The 22,996-nt window shown below is 47.5% G+C and overlaps 1 protein-coding gene across 5 annotated transcripts; it reads left to right on the top strand.

The window, feature by feature from the left end:
* The first annotated feature begins 358 nt into the window (after positions 1–358).
* On the top strand, positions 359–21,360 carry ARHGAP25 (Rho GTPase activating protein 25). 5 transcript variants are annotated; one of them, XM_020780159.3, is made up of 11 exons: positions 359–776; positions 6,878–7,080; positions 9,910–9,997; positions 10,545–10,664; positions 14,450–14,657; positions 14,812–14,944; positions 15,233–15,306; positions 16,514–16,635; positions 16,791–16,993; positions 18,161–18,765; positions 19,933–21,360. In XM_020780159.3, exons 1-11 carry the CDS (start codon positions 716–718, stop codon positions 20,210–20,212), a joined length of 2,097 nt encoding a protein of 698 aa, XP_020635818.3. In that variant the 5' UTR covers positions 359–715; the 3' UTR covers positions 20,213–21,360. The 5 variants fall into 5 exon arrangements, with proteins under 5 accessions (XP_020635818.3, XP_020635817.3, XP_072835193.2 ...); XM_020780158.3 differs by having other exon boundaries at positions 16,791–17,005; XM_020780161.3 differs by lacking the exon at positions 359–776 and adding an exon at positions 4,997–6,753 and having other exon boundaries at positions 16,791–17,005.
* Positions 21,361–22,996: the final 1,636 nt, after the last annotated feature.

Raw genomic sequence — 22,996 nt, 5'->3', positions numbered from 1 at the left:
GGCAGCAAGCAAGATTCTCCCCCCCCCCCCAAAAAAAAGAACCTAAAAGATCATACAGCCTCCGGCTAGATCTGTGCTCGTTCCCTGCGTGGTCGTGCAATATGGCCCAGACTCTGGGGTGAGAGAGCCGGGGTGCCAGTCTTCGTAGTCTCCAAGCTAAACAACTGAGGTTCCATCTTCCCCTCCAGCTTTCATTAAGCCATTTCCCCGAACCCGAGGCTGAGTTGTAGGGGCAGGAACCATTTCTTGTTTGGGTGTTGTGTGTGTGTGTGTTGCGCGTCTTGTTCTTTTTTTCTTCAGCGCCTACTTCCTCAAATGGAGTGACACTGCAGCCAACCCATGAGCTGTGCCGTTGGGGGTGGGTTGTGCCTCTTTTTTACTTTCTTTCTTTTTTTCTTATGCCTTGGCATGGAACTAAATGCAGTTAGAAAAGCTTTTGAAGAATCGGGCCCTCCCCAGAGCGCGCGGAGGGTTAGAAGTAAACCCAAGGCATCATGTTGGGTCTAGTGAGTCAACAGACCGAACTGGAGAGAACCAAGAGAGAGACTTGAGTGGGCTCTTTGTAGAGGATCCCACGGCAGAAACTTCACTTTTTTTCAAGAAGGCCCTTGTGGATTTCTTTTTTAAAAGAAAATCATTGTGCATCCTCTGTAGAGGTGAAAAAGGTCGGTGATTCCAAGATAGCTCCACGGACTTTCCCGCAGCTTGCATCAGGATGTCTCTCAAGCTGCCACGGAACTGGGATTTCGGCCTGAAAATGGACCGGTCGAAAATAGGTACGGCTTATCTTTGCTGATTTATTTGGGTCGCTCCTCTCTTCTCTCCACCGTCCACGTGGAGTGAGCGGCGATGGGACGGGCAGGTGGGCTGAGACAGAGAAGAGAGTTTCCCCAAGCCATTCGGTTCCTGAATGGGGATCCGAAACCAGGTTCTCCCCGGTTCTCATCCCCTTCTTTGCCACCACACCCCACCGCACTGGGCTGTTGTCGCTGGTATTACTTCCTTCCTCACACCCTCCTTTTGCTTAGGTTTTGAGGTTGCTTCTCAGAAGTAAACCCCCCCCCCGCCGCCTGCTGCTTCTCGATCTAAGCAAATTATACCTGATGGCAGGAACCTCTGTATGGGATGGGGCCTTTTTAGGGCCAGATGTAGATGAGCTCTTTGTGTGTGTGTGTGTGTAAGGATACAGCTGAACGATCATGATTTTCAACACAGAGCTTCCTTATTCCAGACATGCTGTTTCTTCTGCTTCTGCGGTTCGGCCCAGCCTATCCGTTGGTGCAAGTCTGGAGAATTTCTGCCTCTAATTATCAAGGATTAAGAACTGAAAATGTCATGTTTTAAAAGGAGATATAGGTCGCTTTCTCCTCCTCCCTGGGGCCAACTCATATGACACAAAAAAAATTAAAATCAGCCAAGAAGTAGGGGGGATTCCCTACTTCTACATGGCTGCCCTGCTCTTATTCTCCCGTCACAGCCTCAAGACTTTTTGTGGGGTAGAAATTGGGAGCACAGGGCCTCCCCATATTGGGTTGCATCCTTGCAAAGTTCCCATACAGTTTCCTGCTTCGTTATTTCCTCGAATTGGCGGCGTGCTGTTCCCTGGAGATTCTCCTCATGTTCGGTCTGTGCAGTGTGATGAATTGTAACTGTCCAAAACCAGCTTTGTTCCCTTGGGTTGTCGGTTCTTGTTCAACAAACTTCCAACCCAGTAGACGTACATCGATTCATGGTCTCTCTCCTTCTCTAGAGGGGGGGGGCGTGTTTCCAGATGGGATGTCTGTCTTCATACTTAGGGTTTGAGGAGCAGGAGGCTCCAGATGTTCATGTTAATTTCCCGGGATCATTTTTTTTTTCTCACCCACAAAACAAAAATGCTTTCAGGAGTAAAAAAGGGACTGACGGCACAGTGTATTTTTATTCCTTGTGTAAAGGGTGGATCTAGATCTACCGAAAGCTCCCCGAGTCCCTCCAGGGGAAAAGAGGGACACAAACTGATGCTCGGGAGAGGTTTGCCTGATTCAGTTTTGAGTCTGCAGGATCCATTTCAAACTCTTGCCACCGGCGGGTAGGACTGGTAGGAGGGAAAGGAGAAGCCGGAGAGATTGCCTGGGGAAAAGGTGGCCAAAGAGGGCTTTCCAACCATCATCGTTGTGAGGATCATTCATGATCATTATTTGCTTTTCATGAGTGATGAACCAATTAATACTTTTTAAAATTATCGTGCTAAATTCATTTTTAAAAAAAAAAACAAAACATGCCACAGGGGCTGGATATCCCCAAATAAAGAATGAGAAATGTCCAAAAAATGTTTGGAAAGGAAAAGGATAACAATTTCATTTGGTGGGGAAGAAAATCAAATATGCAAAAAAAAAAAAAAAAAAAAAAAAAAGACAAACCCACCCAGCAATCCACTTTCTATCTCCGCGTTGGAGTTTGTGTTGCATTTAGGCAGCGACGGTGTGTACTTTTCTGGGTATTGGGTTAGTTCCCATCATAATTTATGTCTAGGCTTAGTTTTTTTTTCTGGGGTGGGGCCCAGCACTTGTCTGTCTTGTTTCTGTCCTGGGGGGGGGGGTGTCCGTGCAGCCGCCTCCTTTTGATGAGATGTCTCTAGTTTACCATGAGGGAAACGGCTCTCCCGTGTCTTTCTCCAGAGTGTGTCTCTGTCGGTCTTTTCCCTCACATCCACCCTTGGGATCCCACCTGGAGAGCCCAGGGATTAAGCTCAGCTCTTTGGCAGGCAAAGCCGGCGCTTTACTCCAGAGTAAACCACAGCTCTGGTTTTCCCAGTGGACAGCAAAAAAATCACTCTTGCTGTTCTGCATGCACCCATAGTCAGATGTGGCAAGAGATCATTGAGCTGAGAGAAGCTTTTGCAAAACCAGATTTACAGAAGGCGAAAACGCCGGGACTTCGCCTTTCGGCCGGGCGTTGTAAAAACCCACAGGCTTCCTCCTGAGCGTTTTGAAAAAGTGCAAACAGGAAGCAGCCAGAAAATGGCCTCGTGGGGCAGCGGTGGTGGTGGTGGTGGGGAAGAGTCATGAACGCATTGGGAGAGTTTCTCGTTTCCAGAAAGGCCATCTGGGCCCTGTTATGCTTTTTTGCAGGTCACACGTTGTCGGCACTTGGATGTGAGCCTAAAGCGGGGGCTTAAGCCCATGTCTTGCAACTGTACCCCTCGGGTTTGTCTCTGAGCCGAGGCGGCCCACGTTCATTTCCTCCTGTTTCCCCTCCTGCGTGATTTCAGAATCCGGACGCGGAAACATCGCCTCCGAGTGTTTCAGGAGGAACATGCTCTGCCATTTCCTGGCATATAGAGCAGCCTCTTTGGAGAGACATCTTTCATGTATTTATTATTAGATTTATATCCTGACTATCTAGACTACGTCTACTCTGGGCGGCTTACATTAAAGATCATAAAAACAATTAGAACAATGATTTAAATCAATACTATTGGTATCATTCAAGGTGGAGAAAAGAAAATCAAGTATTGACAGGAGGGACCCGAGAGGTACCGTTCCAAGCCATTGGCTGAACACACACTTGGGTTTCCCAGTTCAGAAGGCACAACAGGTTGTGTGCTGAAAAGCATAGCAGAGCCCCGGATGGCCTTTCTGCTCCCGGGGGATGATGATGATGATGTTTCTCGCCGGCCGCTTCCTGTTGTGCTTTGGTTGGAGTTCCCAAGACATTAAGGCTCTGGAAGGAGATTTTGTGATTTTCCATGAAAAGGATTTTCTTTTTTAAAGGAGTATGTGTGTGTGTGTTTCCAAAAACTGCTCTCTTTGGGGCGGCCTTTGCTCTCTTGGGAAAAACTGTGTGTTTTCCCCCAGCCGACAGGGGAACCTGTCAGGGCAGGAGATGCCGTCGGTCCCTGGGATTCCTTTAAAAAGCCGATCAAGCCAGCAGCTTCCTGGGGCTGGAATATGTGTGAGTGTGTGTGTCTGTGTGTGTGGGCTTGCAAAGTTGTCATTTCGGGTTTTTCCTCTTGATTTCCCCGGCCAGCCTCTGAAAGCCCCAGCGCTGAGAAAAACGGCCAAGGAAATGGGCTACAGCAAGGGCTAAAAAAAGAACGTACAAACAAACAAAGGTTGGCAGAGGGACTGCTTGCGACACAAACAAACAAACAAACAAATAGATACTGACTGACTAAAAAGTGTGCTGCTTGCTTTAAAAATAAATTCTGACTGTCTGACTGAAAAGGGCTGTGAGAAAGAAAAATGAATAAATTAATTAAGAAATAAATACATAAATAAATCTGACTGAAAAGTGTGGTACTTAATAAATAAATGAACAAAAAAAAAACCCAAAAGAACAGTGCCTTTATTTCCTGTAACAAAGGAGTAAAAATTCCCCCTCCCCCCACCCCTGAAGTCCCCCCCCCTTGATACAGCTGTCATGCTCTACCTGTGGGCTTCTCCAAATTTCTTTATTTGCTGATTTTTTTAATACTGCTCATATCGTGGGATGCTGCTACTCTGGGCAGTTTGCAATCATAAGCATAAAACATGAAGCAGCCAAACACCCTACCCACCCCTTCCGAAAGCAATCTCGAAACCATCCCAGGTCGAAGCTCTTGGTTGAGGGAACCAGGATTGGGGAGCAGAGCGATCCCTCCTGATCCAGTCCAGCAAGGCTGACCTTGTGCCTTAAGATTAAAAAAATAAATAAATCTTCCCAATCACTTGAAATCCTACTTGGAAGGGCTGGGGAATTGCATGTAAAGCATGTTCCATGAAGTCAGAAGAGTTTCTTTTTTCTTTTCAACTACAGCTCCTAAAACAGGGGATTCTGGGAGTTGCAGTCCAAGAAAGGATCTTTTTTTCAAATGCTGTACAGAGGTAACCTAGCTTGGGTTCTAAACAGAGATGGACACAAACTGGAAAAATGACGAATCAGGCTATCTATGAACCATGCGCCTTTCCCGAACCCTGGAAAAATGAACCGTTGTGTGGTTCGTTTTTGTGCCTGGAGAGGAGACTCTAATTCTCCCCATCCTCTCTGCCACCCGCCCACCCCCTTCCCACAGCCCCCCCATCACCTCCCTACCTGGTCCTGCCTCCTCCTCTTTCTCCTCAGAAGGGAAGCTGGACCACGGTCTCTAAAAGATGGTGCCAGAGGAGGAGGTGGCTAAAAACAGGTGGGGGACATCCGCTTTGCCCAAGTCAAACAAAGCGCTGCGCAGAAACAAATTTGGCGTTTCGTTTCGGCGAAACAGGATTCCCGAATCGGACCATGAACCAGCCCGGTTCGTGAGTCCCCACCCCACCCCATCCGTCTGTAGTTTGGCTTGTGCCCATCTGTATAATTTTGAATCAACACCCATTGAACATTTAAAGAACACTTCTGTCCTGCCTCAACAAGGCAGCATGGACTAAACCACCCCATGATGCTTCTTGTTTGCAGAAGAAGAATCCTTTAATTCATTAAGATGGTTTTAAAAAGGAAAGGGTCTCTCACCCCCTTCCTCCATCTTTTCCTTGCCTGTGGGTCCTTTCTGTCTGGAAACCTCCTACGCTCATAACTGCATTACGGTCCTCCCTGAAGGGACTCTCTTTTTCTAGACCCAGGCTCCCTGAAGTCGATCATTCCGCCCTGAGCGACAGGCTTATTTCATGTGGCTGAGGGTGACCAGGGGAAAGGAAGAAGCCTCAAAGAGCGCTTTCCATCTCTCTAGGCTCAAGCGTTCCATTTTTTGTTCACATCCAGCCAGCCAAGGATCCAGCAGAGGGTGCCCCTCGGCAAATCACAATATTACGGAGCATTTAGGAAGAGCCTTATTGGAAGGTTAACAGTGCTTTCACCACACGCGGCTTGCAACTCTCCCGACAGCCCTGCCGTGTAGGTCCCTCCATAGAGGATACAGTGGTTAGCTTGAGGCTCAGAGCTGGTGTAAGGTCCCCAAGGGAGCTCAGGGCAAAAATCATGTTCAGATGGGGGATGATGTCACCCATAGATGGGGCAAGTCATTTCCACCTGACATCTCCCACGTCAGTTTCAGATCCACCTCCCCCAAGGGGTAAGCACGGCCGCCTGTGGTTCTGCAACCACGGGGCCCCCCGTGGCCCTGCTTGCGTGGCCTCTTGGCATCATCCCACTCTTTCAAACCTCTCCAGCATTGAACAGCCTGGGGTTTGCCTTCCATTTGCGAGTGGAGACCCACAAAGGTGTAGCCATCACGCCCTGAAACAAAAGCAGGGACCTTGAATTTTCCCTCCTCTGTTTGTGCTTTTCCTGCTTTTGCTGTTGTCCTGGTCCATTTTTTTAATTCTGCTTTTTCATTTTTCGGGTGAGCTGCTCTGTGTGTGGGGGGGCTTGAGTGCCCCTAATCAACAGCCCTTGTAGGCTCCTTGGCCAAACAGACAAGCCCCACAAAATGGGGTTCAAAAAAGCTCGTGCATTTTCACCGGGTCACGCCAACTTACTATCTTGGCTGGCTTAAAAAAAAATTTTGTCCAACTTTTATCAGACTCGGCCAAAGCCGAAGCATGCACCCCCACCCAGCCCATGCCATTTCACAAGAAGCTTGGCAGCAAGCAGAGGCAATGCCCTCTTGGGACCCATTGTAGTTTCTTTTTTGTCGTTTGCAAAGAAAGACGCCTACGCAGGAAAAAGGAAGTCCATTTGAACAGATCGCTGTGCTGGCTTCCTTTCGAAAAAGCTGTTTACCACAAGGGGGTGGGGTCCGGTCCCCTGAAATCCCGTCTCGCCTTGAAAGCCCCATTTTCGCTCCGCTCCAGAGAGGCAATGGTGGGTTTTCCTCTCCCTTCCTGGGTAGCCTTGAGGGGCTTTGGAACCCAAGGCTTCCATTGAGTGGCCACTGCACTGCTCCAGAGAATCTCCTCCTTTTGCTGAGTTTCGCTTCTCTCCCTAGTTCGCTCCCAGAGTATGATGGCAGTCGATCCCAAAGGGTCTGGGAACTGGGCCCACCACCCTCCCAGCCTGCAGGAGCGGCCCTTGAAGGCTGGTTGGCTGAAGAAGCAGCGCTCCATCGTCAAGAACTGGCAGCAGAGGTACTTCGTCTTGAAAGGCCAGCAGCTGTCCTACTACAAGGAGGAGGATGACCCCAAGCCTCAGGTAACCTTAAGAGGCCGCCCAGATCTAAAGAGGTCCGGAGGCATCAACCCCTTTGCTCTGGAGGTTGGCCAAGGCTTAGACTCAATAGGGTGGATTAAATTAGGGCAGGCATTTGAGGTAGCAGGCGTTTCTCTTCTTGGGGGGGGGCACTTTCCAAATTCTGGAGACTCACGGGCTGATGCATACAGGCCACACTCTCGATTACAGAGAGAACTTGCTTAGAATTCCTTAAGTGGTCAACATGTCTGATTGTCAGGGAAATTGCTCACTTCCAGTAGGATGCGAACCAGCTTGCTTTGTTTTGTGATTGCTCATGGGGAGGGAAACACAGGATTTTTTTAGCAAGCATGATTGGTCAGACCTGAGCGTCTGCTAAGATGCCTTTTTTTGGAATACATAATGATGTCAAACATGGGTGTCTGGATCCAAATGGTACCCTCTACTCCTGGCCATTCAATACACATGGAAACACCTTTGCACGGATTTGATGGTCCTAAGGCTGTCCCCTTCCCACCGAGCGTCAAGGTGCAACCCCAGCCCTCCACTGGTGGGCTTTGTAGTGGCTGCTGGCATCCAGCATCTCCTCAATTCTGCCAACCAGCAGAGTAAGTGACCAGGTGGGAATATTTCATGCCAGACCTTACCTGGCCTTGACTCTTGAGTTTTAGAGATGGAAACTTGCAGCCTACTTACAGCCAGCTCCTTTTAATAGACAAATTAATGGATTTTAAAATATTGCAGGGAAATCTAATTCCTCCAGCAAAATATTTCTGCTAGACCTTTGCCTAATTTTTTCTGCTTCCAAAGTTGCATTTTCGAAGATTTTGGTTGATGAGTTGGTTGGCTGGTTGGTTGCCAAACTCCATCAAAGTCTTGCGACCGTGAAAACAGAGGAGGGTCAGAAGGATGTCTGGGAATTTTAAAAAAAATTGATAAGCTCAGATCAGATTTCTGGAGTTTTAAGTAATCACAGTGAAATAGTTAGCAGTCCAGAGCCCTGTGCCACCTTAAAGGCTAAAATATTTTATTTAGAATCATCTTTCATGGACTGCTCATTCCAAGAACACTTGTGACATACAAAACTTATTAATAGATGCTTTGTTGGTTTTTCTGTAAGAGACCCACGCGTCTGACTTCCCCCGAAAATATTGTGTAGAAACAGAGTCAGCCACTGAACTGAATAAATTACTATCTAGACAATGCTTAATCTTGGATAAAATTAATAGTCATCTTGCAGGTGGCCTCCTGCCATTTGTTCCAGTGATAAACGGCCACTTTCTGTCTATCTTTCTGGGTTTCATGTACCGTACCAAGGGCATTTTTCTAGGGCAGCACAACGCACGTGCAAACGCACACACCAATCTTAGAACCAGAAATTTTGCTACAACTAACCATGCATCCAGCCACAGATTCCTCAAGAGCCATCCAAGTTATATTTTATCATGGAGAGGGAGATAAATTTTAAAGACAACAGACTCCTTATCATATTTATGGGATGTCTTTAGATGGCTGAATGGATCCAGCAGGGGGGACCAATTAATCCTGTAAATAATGAGCCCTGCCTTTATGCCTGGAGGTGTTTGCTGGGAGGGGCCCTTCTGGGATGCCGGCCCATCGATCCAGCTCGCCAGTGGCTCCCTCCTGCCTCTGGATTCCAAGAGATCCCTGACTCTCTTCTCTGCCTTTCTTCCCCCCCCCCCCTTCCGAGTCTGTTGGAGTTAGTCTACGGAGGCCGGTTGCTTAAAACAGCCAACCGTGTTTTGTCAGTTTGTTGTCTGATCTGTTCAATTGTCATGAAATGAAATGTTCTTATTCTTTATACGGCTAATGTCTTGGAGTGAATTATTGAGACTGTAAGTGCTGGTTGATGAGATTGAACGGGTGGGCAGAATCCCTGCATTTCTGTTGCTCCGTTAGAGGAATTTCACTGTAAATCTAAAACTCTGCAACATGCAGTTCCTCTTGTCTAATTTCACTTCTCATTCTGACAGGCTCATCTCTCGACGTCTTCTCGACCCCCCCCCCAAGTCCTTTGTCTGCTTTGACCACATCTGACTTTTTGACCATACAGCTTCCGGCAGCAGGATAGAGCCCTCTTCCCGGTGTCCCACCTCCCTCCGTGCTGTCAGCCCGCAGTTTATTAGAATGGTCAGTACCAGGGAGATGGAGGATCATGACGAGAGGCTTTGCGTCACCTCCTTGGAAAAGTAGTGTTACGGTTGATGAAGTATAAAAGCCCCCCCCCGGGCCAGTCTTTACGTGACCTTCAGGGAGGAGTCAAGTCATGCCAGTTCTTCTTGTGACCATTCTGACTCATGGCAGGGTGTCCGGGGGCAGGCGGACTTTGCCGTGGGCATGAAGAAGAGGGATCTCGATTTGATTTTACGGCTCCACCTCTTTCACAAGAGGTACACACCTCCTCAGCTATAAATGTCAAGCAGAGCAAACTTAAACTGGTTTAGCTCATCCAGAGGACCCAACGAAGGCTCTCGGTTTACGTTGGAACAAATGAGACGTCTTCCTCTTTGAAAACTGGTCACTTGCTACTTACCTATTCATTCGCTTTAGTAGTTCGTTATTTTTCACCCTCTGGATTCAAGGAATTGTCCACGTCCAGTGATATGAACATCTTTGAAATGCTTCCGTTTCCCCGCCATAGCTGCCTGTGTTAAACTCCACATAGAGAAAAGAAAAACAAGCATGTGTAGCTTGAACTAAAGGTCATTAAATGGTAAAACGAGCTTTTCTTTTTTCTTCCCCCCCATCGACTACTTGTTTATATATTTGCCCGTTTTACATTTTCAGACTTGTTGCTCTCTTTGGTCACAGGGTTTGGTGCAACTGCATGGCAGCACAATCAAGGAAGTCGCGGCCGCCCCGGACGAAGGCGGGAAGTTTATCTTTGAAATCATCCCACGTGAGTCCCGCCTATGTTTCTCGCTTCGGCCAGTTTGTTACCTCGTGCATCGCGTGATTGCTGGGAAATAGACTGCACTGGACTGTCCCCAGTGTGGCCCAGATTGTGGACTCTTTTCCCATGAGATCACACCCTCAGTCAACTCTGCACCCAAAGTGCACTTCTCAGTTTCGGTTAGGCAGAAATGGTGCTGCAGTGTATAAGTAGGACCCCACGCATCCACGGGAGATCAGTAACAAGCCCAGCCCCTGTGGATGCTGAAATATGTGGATTATAGTTTGGTTTTTGGCTCCCTCTAGTCGCCAGTTCTGTAAACTTCATCTTTAGAAATGTATATTGCTAGGAGTTTTCTTTTAATATTTTCAGGCCGTGAACCAGTGATTCAGTGGATGCTGATCCCACGGATAAGAGGATCCTTCTGTATTTTACAGAGGGATAAAAGTTTTTCAAGGGAAACATATCACTTAGCAGAGAAAGGAAGACATACCTAGCATTTTCTCTTATCGCTCTCTAAGACTCCTTTCCCATTTTCCTTCTTGCTCTGCAGGCATCACAGGAGAACAGAACCGAAGTGGGCAAGACTCCTACGTGCTGATGGCTAGTTCCCAGGCAGACATGGAGGAGTGGGTCAGATTGCTCCGGAGGGCTGTGGGGTCTCCCTTAGGAGGTAAAGAGGGGCAGCTGTCTGCGCACAATGCTCAGAAAAATAAAACTATTGGGATTGGAGCTGAATTGAATTACAGCAATGGCCATGGTAGGGAATTCTTGGACTCATAGTCCAAAAAGCACAAGGAGAAGAAGGGGTTCAAGCTCAGAGCTTGCCCAGTTCCCGTGTATCCCAATATCATATGGAAAAAAAAGATAAGTTTGCACTGGATCTTCCTATTTATCTCTACTTAATTCATAACTGCATAGACACCTCCACCCTTCAGTAATGGAGCACCAGAGATTTTCAGGAAGTTGACAGAACCCTTTAGTCCTTTGGTTGTTGCAAGAGCAGGACACAGCTTTGGGGGCTTGGAAATATGTCGAAGCCAAGATCTTTCCTACTACAGTTATTCCTGATTACTCTGTTCAAATGTGAAAGCTGGACAGTCAAGAAGGCCAGAAGGATGCTATAGACGGACAGAAAGAAGAAGTGGGTTCTAGATCAAATCAAGGCGGAACTCTTTCTAGAATCATTTGATCTCTAGAACAAATCAAAAATGGATTGAGGTCATCCTATTTTGGCTCCATCATGTGAAGGCAAGATGCACTGGAAAAGACAGTCAGGGTGAGGAAAGGTTGAACACAGCAGGAAAAGAGGAAGACTGAGCATGGGGGATGCCTTGACTCAATAAAGCAACCACAGCTTTGAGTGTGCAAGACCTGGGCTGGGCTGTTAAAAAACAGGACTTTTAAGAGATCATTAATTTGTAGAGTCGCCAAAAGTTGACTCCGAGTGGGCGCCTGCTGGAAGGGACAGGGCGCCAAGCTGTGGTTCAGCGATTTGGCCAGGAAATGAACCATGCTGGACCCATGGTTCGTACCCATCTCTAAATTTGGCCTTTGTGTGGATTTTCCAAAATTTGCAAGTTGATTTATATGCGGAATGGAAACAACTGAAGATTAATTTTTAAAAAATTGAAAACAGAAGGAAAATGAAACCAACAGCTGAATTAATCCAGGCACAAGCCTGTGAGTATAATGACTTTTGAAATCTGGCTTTCAGTCAGCGTGTTTTCCGCCATCTTAATAATAAATTATACTTCTTCCCCTCCCGCTCTGAAAGGCACTTCCTGTTCAGCACATTTATGGCTGGCAGGCTCAGCACAGTTGTCTCTACTGAATTTAAATTTAGCTGGTGCAAGTGGTGAAATCCTCATTTCAGTTCTGTTTTCCCAAAAACAAAGTTCGCTGAGCAAAATTCAGGCCAGAAAACCTCCAAGGTTTTAAAAGTTCAGATGCAGGAGACAGTTAAAACATCCCCTTGTTTGTAAGTAGGAATGGAAATATTTTATGCCACATTTCCAACACATTGCCTCCGGTACAGGGTGGGAAATCAGACAAAGCATTTAGAATTATAGCTAAACCCCAAATAATAAAATAAAAATAAAAGAACAAATAAAGAAGAATAAAGCATGGCGGGCCCTTAAAGACGAAATGTGAGCTTTATTTGAACATGAACATTGGTGCACAATGTCCATTTCTTGAGACAGAAAGAGAGGGAGAGTACAGCATTTGGAATGAATTTGGTCTCAGCCATGCCCTTGTAAATACAAGAGGAACTGACAACTCACATTGACCCCAGAAAAGAAGAGAAATCATCCTTTATTACATTACAATCATGACGTAATGCATAACTTTCTTGCTATATACTGTATATATATAAAAAGAAATTCTCAGCAAGAACGGCTAACACAAGGGGTCTGGATGGGATGTCACAGAGATGCCCGTGTCTGTTACTGGCAGATGGCCGGGCTTCCCGAGGCGTCTTTATGAACGGTCTGTTCAGATCAGTCTCTCTCTGTCAACTTTGTTCAGGGCAAGCTGAGTCTTTTCTAGATGGAAAAGGCACAGAGAAGAACCAGGCATGTCGGGGCGTTTCTCTAGAAAGCATTTGGGGCCACTTACGCACCGACCATCGTGGCTTTGTGAAGTGCTTTGGACGTAGCATCGTTTTGGAGCGTGCTTTACCCTCGAGGAAAGGAGGGCCTCTTTCATTCACCGGCTGCCATTAGGAAGGAAGACGTGGTATTGGAAGGATTGGCCTCTCTCTCTCTCTCTCTCTCTCTCTCTCTCTCTCTTTTGCAGTATTCATTGATTTGAAGGAATTCACAGAGGAGCAAGAACTCGGTGGAAAAGGAGCCATCAGAGCGACAGGTTTTATGGCTGCTCTTTAAACACCCAAAGAGCTCTATATAAAGGCTCAACTGTACACCATCGACACCCTCCTCGCTGCGGCTTCCAAGACCGAAAAGCAGACAGAAAAAAACACACATCAGAATAGATTTCAAAACAGTCGGTGCTCGTTGGTCCTGAAAAGAAGCGTATACAATGTTGGGTTGATTTGGAAAAAGAAGACACGTTGAGGCTCCTTGGCCGGGATCTGGAAGGAAAGATGAAAAGAGGAGCCGCCCAGGGCCTCCAAAGCCCCTTCGGCTGTCCTTTGCCATTCGGGAAGGCCTGTTTGAACTCTGGATTTCTCTCTTGCTGCTTCACCTCCTGGGCTCTGGATGAAGGCCTGGGAGTGGAGTTCCTGCTTTCCAGTTCTATGGACGTCCTTTTGCTGGAAGTTCAGGGAAAAGCCAGGCCTGCACCAGGGCGCAGGTACCCGCCACCACCTTTGCCGCTGACCTTTTAGGGGTGGCCTGCTTTAATTTTGGCTTGGAGTCGTCCGATCGTTGTTCCTGTAAAAACCCCCAAAACTCCTCAACTTCACGATGCAATGCCTCAGTCCTAATGACATGGCGACACAGACAAAATGCTTCAAGGGCCACTGGAACACACTTGCAAAATCATTCAGAGCCATTGAAAAGCTTTTGTCTCATCAGCATGGGTGTGAACTGGCAGAGCTTTGTGAAGTCCCTGGTTCAAATCCTGCTTCTGCCGTGAACTGCGGCTTCCGTTTCCTTCCTCCTGTCTGCAATTTGGGGAGGATATTTAGCTTAGCTTATAAGACTGTGGCAAAGATTACTAAGATTCTTATGAAATGTGTTGGCCTTTGATTTGTTATTTCATGGTCCAAAGCAGCAGAGTTTCAAGTGAAGGCTCGGGTCTTTGTATGCAGTGGGGGGTGTTAAAATGGAAGGTAGTTTAAATCAAGAATCGGGAATGCAAAACTTTCCAGGTGTTCGTAGCCTATGGCCTCATCATCCTTTGCCACTGGCCATGCTGCTCAGAGCTGATGGGATTTGTAGTCTAACAACATCAAGAGGGCCTGAAGTTCCTGGTTTTACACCAAGATAGGAAAGCTACTTTCCAAAATCGGTCCATTGTTGATATAAATCCAGGGTCCCCAAAATAATTGGTTACCCTTAATATTTAAGGTTTTTAAACAACAAATGTTTGCTTTCTCGTGTCTGAGGCCTTCCTTATTACTGTTCAAGGGTAGAAGCTACTGGCCTGTAAGATGAAACACCGTCTTCCCTCGCCTTGTAATTGCCTAAACAGCAACAACAACTTAGGACAAGGCAAGCATGAATTAAGTGGTATTTCTCTTCTGCCATTTTGGGGACTCGTAAGTACAAAAGAGTGTAGCTGACAACTCACATTGACCCCATAAAAAAAGAGAAATCATCCTTTATTACATTGCAATCATGATGTAACTTGTAACTTTGTTACTATAAAAAGGAATGTTCAATAATAACTATTCCCTGATTCAAACTAGTTGTTTAAACAGTCTGATGGTGGCCATTTAGTAACTTTTCCCTTCTCTCTCTCTCTCTCTCTCTGTGTTACATTTTTATGCAGTGGTTTTTGGTCAACAGCTGGCGGAAACCATGGCCTACGAGCAGCGCTTTGGGCAGTACCAGGTCCCCATCTTGGTTGAGAAATGCGCCGAGTTCATCCGAAAGCACGGCCTGAACGAAGAGGGAATCTTCCGGCTCCCCGGTCAAGACAACCTGGTGAAACAGCTGCGAGATGCCTTTGATGCTGGAGAGCGGCCCTCCTTTGACCAGTAGGTGGCAGGCTTTCCCACGGGGGGGGGTCATCAGGGACCCCAAGGCATTCTGCCACGATGGGGAAGAGGGGTGTACGATTCCCTTTTATTGGCCTGCTCTCGCTAACACGTTTGGGTTCTGTCCCTCCCGATGCACCCTCCTGTCTTGCAGAGATACAGATGTGCACACGGTCGCCTCTTTGCTTAAACTTTACCTAAGGGAACTTCCGGAACCGGTCATACCTTGCGCACAGTATGAGGACTTCCTGTTGTGTGGACAACTTCTGACAGCGGATGAAGCCAAGGTATCAAATAAACACACGCACGCACACCCCTTAGGACTGCCTAGATGCAGTCCCGGTTGGATGGTCGTCAACTGGCATGTTTTTCTGGAGAAGCAGAGATGCCAGAGCATCTATGAACCTCTTGGAAGCTGATGCTTGCCTTTCAAGCAAAGTCCCCTGTTGACACCTTGAAATGCACCTTTATATGAAGTCAGATTCTGCCATTCTGACTCTGCCAGGACTAGCTCGTAGCTGATGCAAAAGGCAAATATCTGTGTTCACTGAGAAACCATCTCTGTCCTCTTCTAGGGCCACCAGCAGCTGGTGAAGCAGCTGGCTCTCTTGCCCCGGGACAATTGCAACCTCCTCAGCTATATCTGCCGGTAGGTTCTTCATGGATGTCTTTTTAGCTCACTGTTGCAAATATGGGATTAGAATTAAGGTTAGGGTTATTCGTACCCTCAAGTGCCATTCATCCTAGTTGGTGGTGCTTATGCCTTTCTGATGATGGTTACAGCCTGGTTATCTGATTGGTCGTCAGAACATAGGCACGGGCTTAATTGGCCAGTCTGATTTTTGAAGCAATGTCTCTCTGAGACAACCCCAGAGTATAAGACTAGACATTTTCCCCTTAAAGATATACCCTGAAATTTACCTCATCTTTTTCATACCATGGCATTCCCTGAGAGAAACACACTTCAAAAATCAGGACATCAGTGCCATTTGTGAACCATCTGTGTACCCAACAGTGTTCCCCAGACTTTTGCAACAGGCTGAGTGTCCAAAGCAGATCCTCCAGAGATGAGAACCTACATGGAAGATGTTTCCCCAAAGGCCTTTATGGGCTGAGTGTCCATGCAGGTGAAGGCCTCAGGGGCAAAGGCGAGGGAGCAGGCTGTCCACTAACCCCACCTTGATGTGTTCGGGGTTCTGTCCCCACAAGAGGGGATGTCGGTTCTTCTCACCTGGGTTCTTCTACTTACACAGTTGGCATAATCAAGTTCAAACTAAGGATGATGGTGGTGGAGGGTATTTCTTCATCTTTTCCCTCCCACTGTGACATTCCCTCAGATATGGATGCCTTAGCAACCAGATCTTCAAATTCAGGTTGTATTTGCCTCTCAAGGACCTACAGCCCACTAAAGGGAAGATACAGTGTCAAGGAAAGTGATGTGCAATGATAAATAGGAGACATTCGCCACTTGAGGGAGCACCTCTTCTAGATATGCACTAAACAATTCTCAGAACTGCCAAGCTGGAAGGGGTGGTCTGGATTATGGAGTCCAGCCCCTTGTCAATAAGACCCAGTGGGAGAATCAAACTCCCAACCTCTGGCTCCACAGCTAGAGGCCTCAACCGCTGAGCTGTCGTGTCAGCTAAATTATTGAACTCTAATTTGGATGTTTCACATCATCACCACCTTAGAACTGCAGATCTGGAAGGGACCTTATGGATCATCAGGTCCACCCCCCCGGTCAGAGGCAGCCAGCATTGGCTCAACAGCAACAGCTGGTCATTTCAAAAGTCACAGCTAACCCCCCCCCCCCAATGTTTCTCTCTTCCCCACACGATGCCCTTGGGTCTGGGCAGGTTCCTCCATGAAATCCAGCAGAACTCGACCACCAACAAGATGAGCGTAGAGAACCTGGCGACAGTGTTTGGCGTGAACCTCATCAAGCCAAAGATGGAGGATCCCGTCACCATAATGAAAGGTGCGGTGGGGCATTGCCCACTAAACAGGCTTCCGGTGCCCCATATTATCTAAGAGGGTGCTGCATTAGAACGACAGCGGTGCCTTTCCATTCCGCAGAGTTCGTTCATCTCCAGCTAACCCCCCCTTCCCAACCTGATTATTGCACAATGACAGGGACCCACCACATCCAGAAAGTGATGACCGTGATGATCAGCCAGCACACCAAGCTCTTCCCTGCGCTGAAAGAGGTGGTGCCTTCTCCACGTCTCCAGAAGAGCCATTCCAAGAAATCCTCCGTGCCACGCAGCGCAGTAGGTTGGGATGCTGTCCAGGCACCGTGGACATCCAGGGCGGTGGACAGGACCATTTGGGAAGCTGTGAGTGTCCAGGTGCTGCTTTAATCCATTTGCTGTGACTGGAGATGCCACGTGGGTGCAAAAGCTTGACATTGCACATGTACTTATTGCATTTCTATTGAGCTTGGAGGGTATTTTTCTCTTAATCTTTTTTTTAACACTGCCTTTCTTTTGGGAAGGGCCTTCTAAGCTTCTTAGATGATGATGATACCAACCTTAAGTTTAAGCAATATGAGTAACAGGCAGCATGCAAGCTCAAAAGCAAATAGTAAAGGTAAAGGTTCCCCTTGACATTTAGTCCAGTCGTGTCCGACTCTAGGGCGCGTTGCTCATCCGCATTTCCAAGCCGTAGCAGCCAGCATTTGTCCGTAGACAGTTTCCGTGGTCACGTGGCCAGTGTGACTACACACGGAACACTGTGACCTTCCCACCGAGGTGGTACCTATTTATCTACTCGCATTTTTACATGCTTTTGAATGGCTAGGTTGGCAGGAGCTGGGACAAGTGACAGGAGCTTCCTCCGTCACGTGGATTCGATCTTATGATAGCTGGTCTTCTGACCTTGCAGCACAGAGGCTTCTGCGGTTTAACCCCCAGCGCCACCACGTCCCCTCAAAAGCCTATAAAGTGCAACAACACCAGCAGGTGACCACAAGGGCATTTTCAGTTGCAAAGCTGCTCTGAGTTCCCTCTGTTCCAACTTTTACTGAACATCCTTTATTGCTTAGTGTCTAGCTGCCCCACATTAAGTTGATTGGATTTGCTTTGATAAACTGCTAAATAGCTCAGGGGTTGAGGTCTCTGGCTAGGGAGCCAGAAATTGAGAGTTCGATTCCCACATTGTGCCTTCTTGACAGGGGCTGAACTGGATGATCAGGATGCATCCCCTATGAAATTAAGGAAGCTTAGATGTCAGGGCCCCTAATTCCAGAGGGACCCCAGAAATAACTGTAGTCAATTTTTTAAAAAATGTGGTGATCTGTTATGGACCAACCCCAATGAAGAAGATAACAATGGTTGATCAGACTTTGTTGCTGGTTGCATAGAGACACCCCCCCCCCCAATAATTCATGGTTCAGGGCCCCAAAAATGTAGGTCTGCCACTATCAATGATCCATAGGGGTCCCTTCCAGCTCTGCACTTCTAAGATGATTACTACATTACCATTATTTCTGGCTTTGCTTTCAGAAAGATGATGCAGAACCTGCCAGTTCAAAACTTGCCAGCAGGACCGATCCATCAGCAGGAGATAACGGGGAGATTCCGCTCCAAGACGCTCCCGGAGGGTGGGCGGCGCAGTCTCGGAAAAGGACTCAGACGCTTCCCAACAGGACGTGTTTCCTGAACATTCCTCCCAACAGAGGGAACCAAAGCATGGATGGGGAGGATGTTTCCAGTCCTGGCTTGTGCTCCTCCTCATCCTCCTCTGTTGTCCATCCCAACCCGGTTTCTTCCGTCGGTGGCCACAAAAGGACCTCATCCTGTGGGCTTTCAAGGTTGCTCAATTTCCCACAAGCCTCAAACTCTGACCACAGCCAGAGTGCCGTGGAGGAAAGAAAGAAAGAGACTCCACCGAGGGAGAGCCCCTCACCCCAGTTAAGTGGTCATCTGGGGAAAAGTTTCCAAACCAGCGAAACTCCTGCCCCTAAGCTAAACGGGGGCACAGCTCCACACCCTCCTGCTGAAGGTGAAGGCTCTCCTTTAGAGGATCCTGACTCACTTCAAAAGACAATTGTGCAGCTGAAGAAAGAGCTGGAGTCACAGAAAAATGACTACGAGAGACAAATAAAGAGGTATATTATTCCAAAGACGATGGCTGTGTTTTCAGCCGCCTGTTTATATCACACATCTCTGGGTGCCAGGGCATAGATTCTTCAGCATAGGCTGTTTGGAGCAATTCCCCCCCCCAAAAAAATATAATGATTTTTTTCCTCAGGTTATTTTCACTATGCATAATAATGAAGATTTTTGTCGTAATATGTGCACGTGTAATATGAGTCTTCTTTCTTCAGACGGCAGCATTGCCATGTTTAGCTGAAGTGTGAATATGGAGGAAACAGCACTTCTGTCTTCATATTGGTTTGAGAACGGTGATGTAAAGTGTGACCAGAACGAAAGGGACATAACACATTTTCCCCATCATCCTTAGTTCATGCACCCGAATCCCCCAGGCCAGGGCCGGCTCTGCTTCCCAAATTCAGCCTCTGCCGAATTTAGTCAAAACAGCCACAGGCTCGGTATGTTGGAGAAAAAGGCCTTGCTGTGAGATTTTGGAGAACTCAAGAATGGCAAAGACCAAGCCTAGCTGGACCGAGAGTCAGGGAATGAGCGCTGGTGCATTTTGCCCGTCTTTAGCCACCAAACCCCTTTCATAGTTGAAAGATGCCTCTTAACCTCAGCACAAGCTTAACTCCTTCTGCAGGTTGGAAATGAGCTTGTGATCTGTCGCTGGGAAGCAAACATGAGCTTTCTTTGCAAACTTGGTGGAGCTTTGAAGGAATGGCGTATCTTGAAGGAAAATCCTGTCAACATATGAAACAGACCTTTCCCTTGAAGTGTGCTAGGGTCTTGATTCAACATGTGGTAGCTTCATTTTCTGAGAAGCATGGTTCTTTCACAAAGAAAGGAGAGTATGGCGAACTCAAAAATGTTGCCAGAGACTTGATAGAAGTGGCGTTGTCTCCTGTTTAATACTGGGCTTCTGCGCAGCTCCCATTAATCTCCCAGTAATTAATCTCTGTGCAGCTATCCATAATTTCAAGCTGTGCCCCCCCCTCCTGCTGTGTGTGGTGCCCACTTCACCCAATAGGAGGTCTAAGTTTAATCGGTGACCTTCACAAGCTTTGGTACCCAAGCCGATGCTGTTTTTCCGGCCCTTCCTTCTCCTCCCCCATTCAAGGAGACGGGGTCTGGTTCTTGGGGTCATTTCGCTCGTTGACATCTTTCTCTTTGTTTTGCAGCCTCCAGGAGGAGAACTTCGAGGTCTGGACCAAAGTAGTGAGGTTAAATGAAGAGCTTGAGAAAGAAAGGAAGAAATTTGCAGAGCTGGAAGTTAAACTTGAGAGCATCAGGCATTTCAAGGAGGACTCTGAGAAGATGAACCATCTCCTGGAGGACTCCTTAAAATCTGTGTGCCAGTTTGCAAGGAAAACAGAAGAGAAGGAGAAGGTTTCCCTCCCTGAGTGTAAGTTAACGCGCCCCATTCCTAAGAAGGATGATTTTTCGAGCACAGTTGCCTAGGGCAATTTCTAGAATGGTTGCACGGAACTCATGGTGGGTCAGACAGAACTCCAGAGGATTCATGAAAGCTGGTATTTAATTTTTCCCCTCTGGAGATGCTGGAGAAGAACTGGAACCTCAGCCTCCATCCCCACCCTGGGGTTTTCATCCCATGTGGGACTTGTTTTCTTGACAAAGGGCTCAGCCCTTCTTTAAATCGGACTGAACTGTTCTGACTCCATGGTCCTGAGTCATGGGCGGGTGCTTTACTAGGGAGCAGGACCCTAGTTCAGCATTCGGATGACCCCTGGTTGGAGCAAGACCTTCTGTGGGGATGATCTTGGGAGGCCCCATGGTGCACCTTGCAAGCTTTTGGCTCCAGTTTGTGGACTCAACAACCCTCCCACTTCCCAGGAACCCAACGACCTTGCCTTGGCAGATGGTGAACCCGTGGGTTACTTTTTGGATTCTGTTTTATTCCGAGCTTCTTTGCAACAGCTAGAAATGGGTCAGGAGCGGTGCAGGATTGAGGTTTGTTGGTGGCTCAGCCTTTTTGAACCCAAAGGAAGCTCCTGCCTTGAACCTGCTCTCTTTCATTCCTCCTCCTGCTGCTGCTCCATCTTCTTGGGCGTTATGGCAAAAGGCCCATAAGAGCCAGGCTACCCCCTTGGCTTCCTTTTTGCTGGGTTTATTTGGGAATGGCTTCGTGGTGGACCTCCTTGGTAGCACCTACTCTTTATCTCGGGTCAAAGCAAGTTGACACAGCAGAACAACCCGCAACAAGGAAACATAGTTGTCTCTGATCACCCTTTCAGTTTTGCGTCCTTCGGGAGCTTCGTTATGACACAGATTGGAATTCCCTGTTCTACGAGAACATAGGCCTGTAGCTATGACGCAGGTATCTTTTACCCGAAAAGGATCTTTAGAAAAATGGGTCCATTCCAGGAACAGTTGTGGTCAAATGCCTGTGAGGAGAAAGAAAGTTTCATGGACTGGGAGAATGTGATGTGACGTTGAAAAGGTGTCACACGTGGTATGTAGAGATGAGAGGAAATCAAGTGTTGCCCAGTAATCAAATGAAGCAGATGTTACAGCTCTGAACATTGAATAAACCTTCAAATGGAGGCTGTTGGCTAGAACTTTAAATAAAGCATGCGGGAAGAATCAAATGATGTTGTTTTGTGTAAAGAGTGTATATATTTCTAGACTGACCATTGAGCTAAGGACCCTGTAGAGCGACCGGTTGCTATGTTAGGATTTTATCTGATCCAGTGTGACTGTCTACCTGCTGCCCATCAGGAGGGGCGGGGTTAGCCAAGGGGACTTCTCGCCTGACCGCAGGAATCTCAATAGACAGGAAGCTCAGACCATCGGCTTTTCCTGCATGAGATCCCGGGTAAAATACCTGGTACATAGCTGGATTGAGTACTGGAGAAAGTCTTACCTGAAACCTTGACAAGGCCAGCTGGGGTGGAGGGAATGGAACTAGAGAGCCCAGTGGTCTGACTCTGATGAGAGGCTTCTTCTCTGTGGGGAGAGATGGTCCCTGGATGGCTTTGATATTTTCTTATCAATTTGTCTAATCCTTTACAGTAATACGTCACTTAGCGCTATGGATGATTTCATAGAAAGCACTAAGTGAAATAGCGCTAAACAGGACCGTTTAACACGGCACACTATGGAACAAGGGGAAAACCAGCAGAAACACTGGACCTGGAGAGTGGAACAAAATGCTTTGTGTCCCTTTTAACACCAAATGGCCACTCGATTGCACACACTCCTTCCAAGCACTGCAAAACAGCTGCTGGAGGGCCAGCCCTGTCATGAAGCAGCATCCCAGGAAGCCAGTCTAACCAGGATGGTACTGTTGCAGGTGTAGCAAAATGATGCTTCATGTGCAGGTGTAGCAAAATGATGCACCAGGTCATTAGCGCTTCATGTGCTTTTTATGTAGCCGAGCAAACTCTCTGAAAATGACCCTTTTTGGTGGTCAGGAGAAAGATCCACCAAGGATGGGAAAGAAAGTCCCAGAGACTGGTTTGTTTGGATCTCAGAATGCTTCCCTTCATCAGCCAGTAGCTCATTTTTATGACGTGAGCAAGTTCGGCCGGGTGGCAAAGGGCTCGGGGAGGAGGCCTCTGTTCGGCATAAACTACGAATTCCGCCACTTCCTCTGTAGATAGGGGTGCAGGCAGCAGACCATGCTGGTTTCTAGAGAGCAGCGTGACAGGCTCATCAAATGGTTTCTGTGCTCCGTAAAAGCCTGCAGGGTTTATAAGGGTAAGCTTTGCAGTCTGAAGGCCAAATCAGTGGGAAATGGAGCTGCTGCTGGTTATTTTTATAGCGAGGTCAGTGCATGGAGCAATGACCTTCCTCAAAATGACCACAGGAGCATCTGGTAGATGCAAACATGCATTCCCAGTGTGATGCATTTTGTGTGTCTTGTGCTTGTGTTCTTCGTGATCGGTCCCAGCTGCCGCTGACAGAAGCCAAATCTCTTTCTTAAAAGCATATCCTTCAAACCGATCACATTGATTGGGTTTTCATCTCTTTTGTGCACCACCCGACGCCTTTGCCGTCACATTTCTGGATTGTTTGAAGGGGTAGGTGTGCATGACCTTGGTACCTGAAAGGAGAAACATGAGAAATGGATTAAAGGAAGGGTGGGGATCAGATGGCGAGAAAGGATAGTGATCATGCTGGAAAGGGTTGCTTTCCTGGGAGCGATCTCCCTGAAAGTTGTTTTCCAGTCCCTGCAGGGGTCGCTCCAGCCTGCCCCCTGACCCCCCCCCCCAAAAGCAGCCC

This window comes from Pogona vitticeps, chromosome 8 (genome assembly GCF_051106095.1).
Source record: "Pogona vitticeps strain Pit_001003342236 chromosome 8, PviZW2.1, whole genome shotgun sequence".
Classification (NCBI taxonomy): domain Eukaryota; kingdom Metazoa; phylum Chordata; class Lepidosauria; order Squamata; family Agamidae; genus Pogona; species Pogona vitticeps.
The sequence above is the reverse complement of the archived record's forward strand: the minus strand, read 5'-3'. Positions and strand labels throughout refer to the sequence as shown.

Coding starts and splice junctions, on each gene's coding strand:
- ARHGAP25 (XM_020780158.3), top strand. CDS start 716: ATGTCTCTCAAGCTGCCACGGAACTGGGATTTCGGCCTGAAAATGGAC. Junction 7,081..9,909: donor AGGATGACCCCAAGCCTCAG/GTAACCTTAAGA, acceptor CTTTGGTCACAG/GGTTTGGTGCAACTGCATGG. Junction 16,636..16,790: donor TCCCGTCACCATAATGAAAG/GTGCGGTGGGGC, acceptor GCACAATGACAG/GGACCCACCACATCCAGAAA.